The sequence below is a fragment of the Phascolarctos cinereus genome, unplaced genomic scaffold (genome assembly GCF_003287225.1).
Source record: "Phascolarctos cinereus isolate Bilbo 61053 unplaced genomic scaffold, phaCin_HiC Scaffold_726;HRSCAF=1367, whole genome shotgun sequence".
NCBI classification, from domain to species: Eukaryota; Metazoa; Chordata; class Mammalia; order Diprotodontia; family Phascolarctidae; genus Phascolarctos; species Phascolarctos cinereus.
The window spans coordinates 420,267,587-420,278,584 of NW_027556098.1; the positions used below are offsets into that span (position 1 = coordinate 420,267,587).

General features: G+C 58.9%; 2 protein-coding genes across 7 annotated transcripts; one reads left to right on the forward strand and one right to left on the reverse strand.

The window, feature by feature from the left end:
• The first annotated feature begins 84 nt into the window (after positions 1-84).
• On the forward strand, positions 85-5,610 carry TMEM143 (transmembrane protein 143). 2 transcript variants are annotated; one of them, XM_021003657.2, is made up of 8 exons: positions 85-252; positions 672-918; positions 1,225-1,329; positions 1,642-1,836; positions 3,019-3,149; positions 3,647-3,926; positions 4,775-4,955; positions 5,035-5,610. In XM_021003657.2, the coding sequence occupies exons 1-8, from the start codon at positions 197-199 to the stop codon at positions 5,256-5,258; spliced, it is 1,419 nt and encodes a 472-aa protein (XP_020859316.1). In that variant the 5' UTR covers positions 85-196; the 3' UTR covers positions 5,259-5,610. The 2 variants fall into 2 exon arrangements, with proteins under 2 accessions (XP_020859316.1, XP_020859317.1); XM_021003658.2 differs by having other exon boundaries at positions 5,183-5,610.
• Positions 5,611-6,030: 420 nt separating this feature from the next.
• Positions 6,031-10,162, reverse strand: EMP3 (epithelial membrane protein 3 (MAM blood group)). Of its 5 annotated transcripts, none has more exons than XM_021003667.2 (6): positions 10,101-10,162; positions 9,828-9,894; positions 8,712-8,801; positions 7,823-7,931; positions 7,269-7,409; positions 6,031-7,154 (listed from the first exon to the last, which is right to left on the reverse strand). In XM_021003667.2, exons 3-6 carry the CDS (start codon positions 8,787-8,789, stop codon positions 6,994-6,996), a joined length of 489 nt encoding a protein of 162 aa, XP_020859326.1. In that variant the 5' UTR covers positions 8,790-8,801; positions 9,828-9,894; positions 10,101-10,162; the 3' UTR covers positions 6,031-6,993. The 5 variants fall into 5 exon arrangements, with proteins under 5 accessions (XP_020859326.1, XP_078002129.1, XP_078002130.1 ...); XM_078146003.1 differs by having other exon boundaries at positions 9,803-9,894; positions 10,101-10,117; XM_078146004.1 differs by lacking the exon at positions 10,101-10,162 and having other exon boundaries at positions 8,712-8,847; positions 9,828-9,986.
• Between the last annotated feature and the right edge of the window lie 836 nt (positions 10,163-10,998).

Here is a 10,998-nt window from a genome sequence, read left to right on the forward strand (position 1 = left end):
TCTTCTCTCCCGCCCCAGGAAAGTACCCTGAGGGAATAGTCTGAGCTCACTCCCCAGAATACCCTCACTCATCAAACCCCGCCCTCCTTCTCCATGTAGGCGCATGCGTGGCCCAGGAAGCCACCTAAGGAGGCGAAACTGCGCCCTCACCCCCACGCATGCGCTGTCCCTCGAATAAAGTGGCACCTGGAGGCCCATGCTGCTGGCCCTGCGCATGTGCGCCAGGCTCAATGACAACCAAACCTTTCTAAGGTGAGGGGGAGGGCAAGGCTTTCTGGGGCGGGGGTGCATTCTCAATGCAGGGCTTTGGGGTGACCACGGGGTTTCCTAAGGTGCATTCAAATCCATCCCGGAAATAGCTTTCCCTGCTCCGTCCTGCCCAGGGAGGTGTGCTGTGGAAGAAACACCTCATGACCTCTGACTCCTGACCTCTGACCTCATGCCAACTGGGATGCAGTAGAGAAGGCCCTGAGGCAGGCTTGGGCTGGGCCTGGGAACCCAGTAGTCTGCCAGGAGCTGGGCTGTCCCTTGCAGGCAGATAGGGAGGAGGGCAAGGCTTTGGGAAAGGCACCCGTGACCCGTGACCTGTGACCCCCCACACACTCCCCCTACTTTTGCCGTGTAGTGCCTGCTTCTGATCCTTATCTCCCCCTTGTTCCCCCTCTCTTCAGGGTACTGGGGCTCTGCATGCTGCGGGTAGCTCGAGCAGCCTGTGGGGCCGGGTGGGGGTGCTGCCCCCGGCCCCCGCTGAGGCCCTGGGCCCCCGAGGCTGCCTCCCGGCCCCACTCCTCCCTGATCACCAAGATGGGGGAGTATCGGAAGATGTGGAACCCCACGGAGCCCCGGAACTGGGCCCAGCAATATCAGGAACGTTTCATCCCCTTTTCCAGGGACCAGCTGCTGCAGCTCCTCCTGCAGGTCATCTGGGGAACTACGAGTCCCAGCAGCCCCTGGGGCTGGAGTGGCTACCCCTGAGGATCCTGGGACTTGTAGTTTCCCGCTTGCACCGAGGAAATTCTCTAGAACCACAAATCCCAGCATCGCCTGGGGCAGCCAAGCTTCTCCACCCCATCCTCACACCCCACCCCAGCTGGGGAGGATGCCCCTGGGGCAGCAGAGCATCCTTACCTCACCCCCACCCCAGCTGGTGGGAATGCCCACGGGCTGCTGCCGATAGGGAGGGTCTCCTAGCTGAGACAGTAATGTCCAGTTTTCCCTTCCTAGGAGTTTCACTCTAGTTCTTCTGCCAAGGCTGAGCTCCAGGAGTTTGTATCCCACACTGACTTCTGCATTCTCTCTCAGTATAACCGCACCCTGACCCAGCTGCAGGTGAGGAGCCGAGTGTTTTATTCAGACGTGGTAGCATTTGCCTTCTGCGCCTCCGACCACCCTGGCCCGGTCAGCGCAAGCCTGGCCCTGACGTTGGACAGACAGTGTTGGGCTTCGGAGACTGCCAGAAGCAGCACAGGTGGCTGGAGTGTCAGGGCTGAGAGGCATAGTTCTACGAGGTCGGCCTTGACTCGCTGAGCTACGGCTGTCAGCGGGTCCTGGCGGAGCGGGCAGCATTGCCTTGCCGGCCCCCTCCCCTCTTGCAGTCCTGCACGTGAGACCCTGACCTCAGTCTCTGCCCCTCCCCTCTAGGCACTATATGACCCCATCAACCCAGACCGAGAGACCCTGGAGCAGCCCTCCCTCACAGAACCTCAGCGCCTAGCTAACGAGCAGGAGGTCCTCAGGGCCCTGGCGCCGCTGCTGGACCAAGCTAACTTCTCCCCGCTGTCCGAGGACACCCTGGCCTATGCCCTCGTCGTCCACCACCCGCAAGATGAGGTTCAGGTAGCGCCTCACCCGACTGCCCGCATCTGGGTCCTAGAAACCCTTTGGGGGATGTGGAAGCTGGTGCAGTCCGTCAGCATGCAATTATTAAGTCCTTTCTGTATTCCCGCCCTGTGGCTGCATAGTCCAAAAGCAGGAAATGGCCCCTGCTCTCAAGCTGCTCATGCTCCATTTGCGGGCCACAACACGTACCCGGAAAAGGAAATTTGAAATATCTACCAAGTAGATGTCATGTCAGCTGGAACTAGCATCTGGCGGTATCCTGTAGGAGGTGGTGCCTGAGCTGCGCCTTGAGGACCAAGAGGGAGGGTGCTGTGGGTGTGGGTGGGAGGGCCAGCCTGGGCAAAGGCATGGAAGCCTCCTCGGCTGGCACAGCCAGGCCAGACCACAAAGGCTGTGATGTGGGGTGATAGTCGCTGAAGCTTGTGGAGCACGGCAGTGATGAGGAAGACCAGCTTGGCCACCATACAGAGCGTGTTTCAGGAAGGGCAGAGACAGGAGGAATCTGTCAGTTATCTAGCTTAGGGGCCAGAGCAGGGGAGGGAGAAGGGCCAGAGCAGGGGAGGGAGAAGGGCCAGGGCAGTGATGAGACAGGGACGGTAGAAAGGGGGACTTTGGGGATGTCTGGGTGGCCACGGTGGGAGCCAGGGGCTGGGTCTGCAGCTCTCTTCATCTGCATTGAGGGGAACCTCCAAGATGCCCCAGAGGCTAGCGAGAAGAGAGCTCAGGACAGAGGCCTGCTAGGGCAGCTAGCTGGCACCATGGTGTCCAGAGCTGAGTTCAAATCCAGCTTGGGACACCTAGAGCTGTGTGTGCCGGGGCTCTGTGGCGGCATCTGCCATGCTGCTTTTCTGGACAGGCAGCCCAGATGGGCTTGGGGTGTGGGTCGGGAGCGAGGGAGAAGGGCAGACAGGTAAGGGCAGAGACATCCAGGTTTGGGAAGAAGAGATCACTGAGTGTCAGGTGCCTGTCCAGAGGGGGGCCTGAGACGGTCAGATGTGGCCAGGAGGAGGTCTGGGAGAGGGCAGGCCCGGGGAAGCCCAATCCCAGAGGAGGGACAGGGAAGAAGCCTGGAGAGGTGGGAAGGAAGGGAGAGAGGAAGTGACCAAAGGGCCTGGGTTGTGGAGGATGGGGGCTGGGCCTGCCCCACCCCACACCCATCCCTGCCCCTTGTGCCCCCAGGTGACCATCAACCTGGACCACTATGCTTACATACAGTTCTGGGCCCTGGGCCAGCGAGTGGGGCGGCTCCCACGCAAGTCTATGGTGGGCTCCGAACGGGGCTTCTTCACCAAGTCCCCTCCTGCCGAGCGGTGAGTGGGGGGTCCCCGCAGCGAGACCCTGCAGCCTGTTGTCACAGAGAGGCCAGGGCAGCTAGGAGGGGAGAGGGGAAGCCGAAACCCATCTAGTTACAGAAGAATGAGCCGAGGCCCAGAGAGGGTCAGGGGTCTGGCCAAGGTCACAGAGCAAGCCCAGAGTCAGAGCTGGAAGGGCTCGGAAATCATCGAGTCCAGCCTCCCCATTTTACTGAGAGGGAGGTTGAGGCCCAGAGAAGTCACTTGTCTATGGTCATCCAGGCAGTAAATGACAGAGCCGGGATCCATTCTAGACTCCCGCAGCTAGAAGACACCTTTGTTTGACAGATGCAAAAACTGAGGCCCAGGAAGGTTTCAGGGTTTGCTGACAGCCCTCCAGCCTCTCACACGGCAAGGGTTAGACCCTCTCCTCCCCACCCCCACCCCCCACCCCCCAAGTCTTGGAGGTCAGTTGGGTGTCAGAAGGAATTCCTGACCGGGCCCTGGGGGCTCAGGCGTTACTTTAAGCGGGTAGTGGTGGCAGCCCGCACCAAGCAGGGTCACCTGGTGCTGAAGAGCTTCAAAGACACCCCCCTGGAGGGGCTGGAGCAGCTCCTGCCCGAGCTGAAGGTGCGGATGCCCCCCCTACGGCGGGCCCTGCTCAACGCCATCCTCCTGGTCTCTGGCCTGATGTTCTTTGTCAACGTGGGCATGGTGGTCCTGTCTGACCTCAAGGTGGCCACCTCCCTGCTGCTGCTGCTGTTTGCCATCTTCATGGCCCACCGAGCCTCCAAGGTGAGCCCGGGGCCAGGGGCCACCTCTGCTGCTTAGCAGTGGGGGCGTGGCCTTCTTCAGCCTTAGCTTCCCATCTGTGAAATGAGAAGGTTGCGCTGAACTGAACAGTCTGACCTCTGCACTTCCAGGGGCTGCCTGGTGGTCCATCGCCTAGTGGGGGGTGTATGGGTGTGATGGAGCCCTGTGGGAAGTAGGGCGGGGTGTTGTGATCGGATGCCCCAACTCTCTGTCCTTAGACCCTAGAACCCATGGTAGGGCTGGAAGGGGGCTGAGGGCTGTCTGGCCCCTCTGCTCTTTATGCTTAAGGAAACTGAGGCTGGGTCACACAGCTAGGGAGCAGGAGGTGTGGGAGTAAGCACTGTATGGCCTTCGTCACCGCCAACGTGGTGGCCCCCTCTCCCTCGAGGCTGCCACTTCATTCTTGAGTGAATGAATGAATAAGTGAAACTTCCAAGGGGAGCAGCCCCTGAGCCCCAGGGTGGGGTCCTCAATGGTTTGGAATCCAATGAACGCTTGGAATGAAAGTGTGAGTGGACAACAGCCAGCAGAACCCCTGCTGTGTCCCTCCCCGAAAGTCCCTTCCCTCCACGTGTGCCCCCCCCCGCTGTGCCCCCATGCACCCTCCCGCTGTGTCCCTCTTCCCCCAATGCCCTCCATGTCCCTTCCCTCCACGTGTCCCCCTCCCCCCTGCTGTGTGCCTCTTCCCCCCTCGCTGTCCTTCCCCATGTCCTCTCCCCCATGTTCCCTCTCCACGTGTCCCTCTTCCCCCCCCCCCGCTGTGCCCCCCATGCTCCCCCCCAGTGCCCCCATCCCTCGCTGTGTCCCCTCTGGGGCCCTTCCCCCCGCAGATGTTCGGCCAGCATCGGAACCTGCAGGCTCTGGAGCTAGCCCACATGTTGTACTTCCGAAGCACTTCCAACAACTCGGAGCTGATCACGGCCCTGGTGCACCGGGCTCAGGAGGAGCACGCCAAGGAAGTCCTGCTGGCCCACAGCTTCATGGGACGAAGGGGCCCGGGGCCCCCCGAGGGTAAGCAGCTCCCCAGAGCCGAGCCCTGACGCCCAGGGCCCACGACTCACCTGCTGATCTGCTCCTTCCCCTCCCCTAGAGAGCGCCAGGTGGCTTCAGGCCTCGGTAGAGGCCTGGCTCCTGGCCCGGACAGGCTGCGAAGTGATCTTCAATGGGGCCCGGGCCCTCAGCCACCTGGAAGCCCTATCCCAAAACACACCCCCTGGCTCACCACCCGATCTCTGCAGGAGCCCTCGGCCCTCCTGGGCTGCACAGCTTCAGAGACCCCTGATGCCTCCCGGGACCCAGCCAAGCAGGGAATGAGCTTCCTGTCATCTCCTGGCCCACGGGGCCCCACGGGTCAGAGTGCTGGCCCACTGGCTTCCAGTGGGCCGAGACTCACAGCCCAGGGCCACTCTTCCCCAGGGATGGAGGGGCACGTGGCCCTGGGAAAGACTGGTGTCTCTGTGCTCCCCACTGCCGTCAGCCTTTTGGGAAGGCAGTGGGGTCTGCCCTCCCAATGCCAGTGCCTTCCCCAGACCCTCATATTTTCAATACTGACTTCTGCCAACGCTACCTCTGGCTCCGTCCCACCCCATGGCCCCTGTGTGCAAAACTGATCCCTGTTCCCGTCTGTCCTCCAGCTCCCCAAAGAAATAAACCCTGTTTACACTGCTCTCTGTGTGTGGGGGAGGGCTGCCCTGCATGTGGGGCCCTGAGGGGGCAAGGCTGGCTAAGCAGGGACCCTTCAGTGTGAGCAGTGGGGGCTGGGCCGTATAAGCCCAAAGCATGCTGGTGGTGGGGGCCCGGGATGCCCGGGCATCCTGTGAAAGAAAGGCATTTACCCCGTTCTCCTAAAACGTCAGAATGGACCCGGCTAGGGGCGTCTCTTCCCTTCCCCAGGGGTTCACTGGAGCTGGGCTTGTCCTCTGCCTGGGAGGGTGGGGCTGGGGGGGCCTTCTACCCCACAGGGACCCCCCATGGCGAAGGCAGCCCCGGGCCCCAGAGCCCAGGGGAGTGCTGGAGCAGGCAGGGTCACAAGGGACGGCGTCGGGTGCACAGAACTCAAGAATGATCAGAGCTCACACTCGCTGGAGAGGTTACAAAGCGCTTTACTCCATCAGCTCTTGTTTGTATCTAGTGACATGCTGCCCCATTTGCCCTAAGATTCAGAGCTAATCTGGGCCTTTGCCACTGAAGAGGAAGAGGCCGGGGCCCACAGGAGGTGCCCACGCCAGGGCAAGTCTCTTGGGCTCTACCCTTCCCTGCAATTGGTACCTTCCAGTTATAGTTGGGGGAGGGGAAGTGACTTCCCTAGGGTCAGACGGCCAGGATTAAGCCCAAGGCTCTTGCCTCCTCCCGTTCCAATACGAGTGTAGAGGGTCGGAGCTCGGAGAGACCCCAGGACTAAGGGCCGTCACAGTGACAGGGACCTTGGAGCTCATAGGCAGAGCTGAAAGGGACTTTGTAGAAGCGGGAATGTCAGGACAGAAGGGGCTTGTTGCAAGGCCGTGTTATAACAGGAAGGACCCTTAGAACAGAGGCTGCCAGAGCTGGGAGAGAAGGGAGGGAATAGACTCTCTAAGAGCACCCACTGTGCAGGCACCATGCTAAGTACTTGACAAACATTTCATGTGATCCTCGCGACAACTCAGGGAAAGGTGCTATTATTACCCTCATTTTACAGTTGAGGAAACTGAGGCAAACAGGTTACGTGACTTGCCTAAGGTCCCACGGCTAGTAAGTGCCTGAGGCCAGATTTGAACTGAGGTCTTGACTCCTGGCCCAGCCATCTGGGCACTGTGCCACCTGGCGGCCTGAGTCAGAGCTGGAAAAAGGACCCCAGAGCACCAGGTGTCGGGGGCAGGAAGTACACGTCAGAGGGGCTGGGCCAGAAGGAGGAGGAAGAGGACGAGAAAGCATCTTCTTACTCCCCCGTTCCACAGAGACTGCTGACCTAGCCCAGGCCGAGGCAGCACGGGGAGGCAGGGCTGGAGAGGCTGCTGTCTCACTGGTTCAGCGCTGTGAGCCAGGGCCAGCTGGCCAGGGGAGGGGGAGGTCACTCGCGCTTCCTCAGGTGGATGTAAATGATGCCGCTGGCCAGCGCCAGGGGAAATGCCACCCAGGCTAGGGCAAAGCAGTAGCCGAAGGAGCCGCCAGGATGATGGAACTCCTTGACGTGTATGGCGTAGATGAGGGCCCCAGTGAACACGGACACACCTGGCGGGGACAGAGGGGGTCACCCTGGCGCCCTTCCTGCACCGACCCCTCCCCATCCCTGCACCGGCCCTGCCCCCATCGGGCAGCCATGCCCGAGGCTCCCAGGTCACTCACTGGTGCAGAGCTGGCAAAGGCCGGTGGCATAGAAGAGTCCCCCTCGCTTCATGTTGTACAGTTGGAACATGAAGAGGATGAAGGAGAGGCAGCAGAGCACCAAGGACAGTACCATGAGGGCCTGCACGGCCTTCAGCCAGCCTGGGGAGGGGGAGACTCTCAGCCACAGGAGGGCGCCAGAGCGATCCCATGCGCCACGCCATCCCCATTCCCTCCCCTGCCTCCCACATGCCCTGGCCGGGCTATTAGACTGTAAGCTCCTCGAGGGCAGGGACGCTGTGTGCATTTTGTATTTGTATTTCTGGCACCCAGCATAGTGCTTGGCATATAGTAGGTGTTTAATAAATGCTTTTTCATTCTTTCATTCATTCGTTCATTCGCACTGGCCCCACCCTCCTCAGAATGTGCGATCCAACCCTGGTAGTCCCCTCATAAGCAAGGGCTGTCCCCAGGACTTGTTCATGGGCCGTGGGAATGGCAATACCTCCCGCCCCCTCGGTGCCGGGGCATAGGTGGGTGGGGGGAGCTTTGGGGGTCGGGGTGTGTTCCCTCACCATTTTCGCTGACATTTCTGCATTCCCAGACCTGGGAAGACTGGTTCGTGTATGCCAAACATTCCTTCCAAAGATTCAGTGAGTCATTCCCAGGGAGGACCCACCATGACTGGGACCAGTCAGGGTCAAAAAAAGAAGGCAGATTAGGGAAGATGACAAGAGTCAGGGATATGGGGGATGGGGTGGGGGCAGAGGGATTTCCTTAAACTCCAATTTGACCACATCTCTCCCCTTAGTAAGGTCCCCTGACTCCTTGTTGGCCCTCGGCTAAAAATAACCCCTTTGTTTAGTTGGAAAATCCTTCTCTTATAGTGGCCCCATCGGGTGGTATCCCTTTTCCAATTATGGACCAATGGCAGCAAAGGCCCATCATCTTTGCACTCCCCGTCCCCTTTCCTGGGGTACATCCCCCTCCTCACCTCTCTCCCTCCTCGCAAGAAACCTCAAATACCTTCTACACCAAGCCCTTCTTGGCCCTCCTGTCCCTAAAGTCACTGCCCTCCCTCCTGTATGTGTGTATGCATGTATTGTGTGTACACACGTACATGTATGTGTATGTATGAGGTTTGCACATGCATGTGCTGCATCGGTGAGTGCACGTGTATGTGTATGTGTGCATGTATATGTATGTGTGTGTGTGTATCGTTGTTTCTTCCTTACACGTAAGACCTTTGAGGGCAAGGAATATTCATTTTTGTCTCTGTATTCCAAAGGCGCTTAGCACAGCCTGTATTAAATTGCATTGCATTGCTGGATGCTTTCAGAGTGATTGAAAGGACTGGATTGTGGGCAGAGAGGAAAGGGGCTGGGTCAGAGAGGGGTGTGGGAGCAGGGAGCAAGAGCCCAGGCCTGAGCCAGAACGCTCGCCTCCCAAGTTCATCAGTCTCACCTTGTCCAGGGTGGCCACGAAGAGCAGAATGAGAATGAGGATGTGCAAGGCAGAGACCACCACCAGGAGCAGGGACATGGTGCCCACAGTCTGGGGGGAGGGAGAGAGACAGGCTGGGGACACCTGGGGCCCTGGGCTGGCAGGAGATGTCGAGGGGGAAGCTTAGAGCCCTAGGGTAATGGCTTGGGAGCCCAGCCTGGATACTCCCCGGTGGAGCTGGAGGAAATGCCTGCATCCCCAAAGGATCAGAGGCTCCTGAGGGAACTTGTGTGGGGAGGCGGAGCTGGAGGATTCTTCCCCTCGCTTCCCTCCTCCTACATTCAAGAGCATTTACCCGGGGCCCTCTAAAAACTAGAACCCTGATATGAGGATTGAAACCTGCCCCACCTAGTTCCTCCCAGCAATTCCCCAGTCTCCGAGCTGGGGTGGGGCACAGTCCCAGGGACCCAGATATCCACTAGGCTCTCCCCCCCTCTTCCCCCCTCTTTGGTGGGGGGTCAGAGTGAGTCACTGTGACTCATCCCCTTCTCTCCCACCAGAGAAACCCCAGCCCTCCCTAAGTCATCCCTCCCTCAAAGGCAGGGCAGCCAGACACCTGGGGCCTTTCAGGGCTAAGGAAATGAGATGGGGGCAGAGGGCAGCGTGCTGGAGGTTTGGGTGCTAGCAGGGCAGACATGGGAAACCTGGGCCTGAAGCTGTGGATCCCTAGGAGAGCAAAACTGGGGTGCAAGCAGCTTGGGAAGGCTTGGCGCAGGACAGGTAAGGGAATTAGTCGGGAAAGAGACCCCTGGGTCCCTTGAGAGAACTGGCCAAGAGGGAGAATTAGGGTGTGGAAGTTGGGGTGGAGGAAGGTAGGGAATCCTGGGTCTTTGTGGGACTGAGCTGGGGAGTAAGGGCTGTTAGCCCAGATGCCTGGATCCCCAGAGGACTGAGGACGAGGCAGTAAGAGACAGCTGGGGTCTTTGGCAAAACACCCTCTACCCCCGCCCCCTCCCCTGCATCTGTGGGGGAGGGGATGTCCCATCTGTGGATCCCAAGGCATGTTGCCTCTCCCCTCTACCCCCCCCTTCCTCTTCCCTTCCCATACCTACCTATTAAGTGCTTTAGGATTCTTACCCTCTCCTTGGTGAGGTAGAAGGTGCCTGAAGGCAGATGGGGTCTTTGCGGTCTCAAAGGCTCCTTTCTTTCTCAAATAACGGGAGAAGCACTTAGCCAGTGCAGCCAGAGGAAGTCAGAGCTAATGCTCGGTCCCCTTTCCCGGCCTCCCTGCCCCGCCCTGCTCTCTCCCTCCTTCCCTCCACCCCCTGCCCGGCCCCCGCCTTCCTCCCTCTCTCTCCCTCCCTCCTTCCTTCCTCTGAAGACCCACTCCCTAGTCTCTCTGGTCCAAACCTCTCTTCCTCTTGGTGCCTGCCTGGTCTCTGCCTCTCTCTGTATTTCTCTGCCTCTGGGATATACGCTCTTACTTCCTTTTTATTTACAAGCAGAAGACTGGGAGGGACCCAAGCTTCCATTGAGTCATACACCATCTCGGTCTCTCCTTCTCTGTGTGTCTCTCTGTCTCTTTCCCTCTCTGTCTTACCACCTGCCTCTGTCTCTCTGTCTCTATATCTCTATGTGTCTTACTCATTTGTCTACTCCAACCTCGTTCCTTCCAATTTCTTTCACCATCGCCCCCATCCCCAGGGGCCTGCAGAGACTGAGGGCTGGGGAAGGTAGCTGGAAGGCAGGAGTATGATTTAGGAAGTCAACCAGTCAATAAATAGTTATTAAGCACCTGCTAAGTGCCAGGCACTGTATTGAGGGCTGAGAATACAAAAAAACCCAAAAACCCAACACCGCTAAAAGATAGTTCCTGCCTGCCAGGAGCTTGTGATCTAATGGGGTAGGCTATGCACAAACAGCATATACAAAGCAAGCTATAGACAGAATAAATGGGAAATAATCAACAGGGGGAAGGAACTGGGATTAAGAGGGGTTGGGGAAGACTTTGGGGGAGGTCAGTAGTCAGAGCGGAGGGTGTAGAGTGTTCCAGGCATGTGGGATAGGCAAAGAGGGTGCCTGGAGCCAAGACGTAAAATGTCTTGTTTGGGAAGACCCAGGTGGCCAGTGTCACTGGATTGAAGACTATATGTTGGGGAGTGAGGTGTCAGAAGGCCGGAAAGGGAGGAGGAGGGGGCTGGTTATGAAAGGCTCTAATTGCCAGAGGTCTCTTGTTGAGCTGGACCAAGCGGTTTGAAATGTCTGACAGGCCGTGAGAGATGCAGGATCGGAGGTCTGCAGAGGGCTG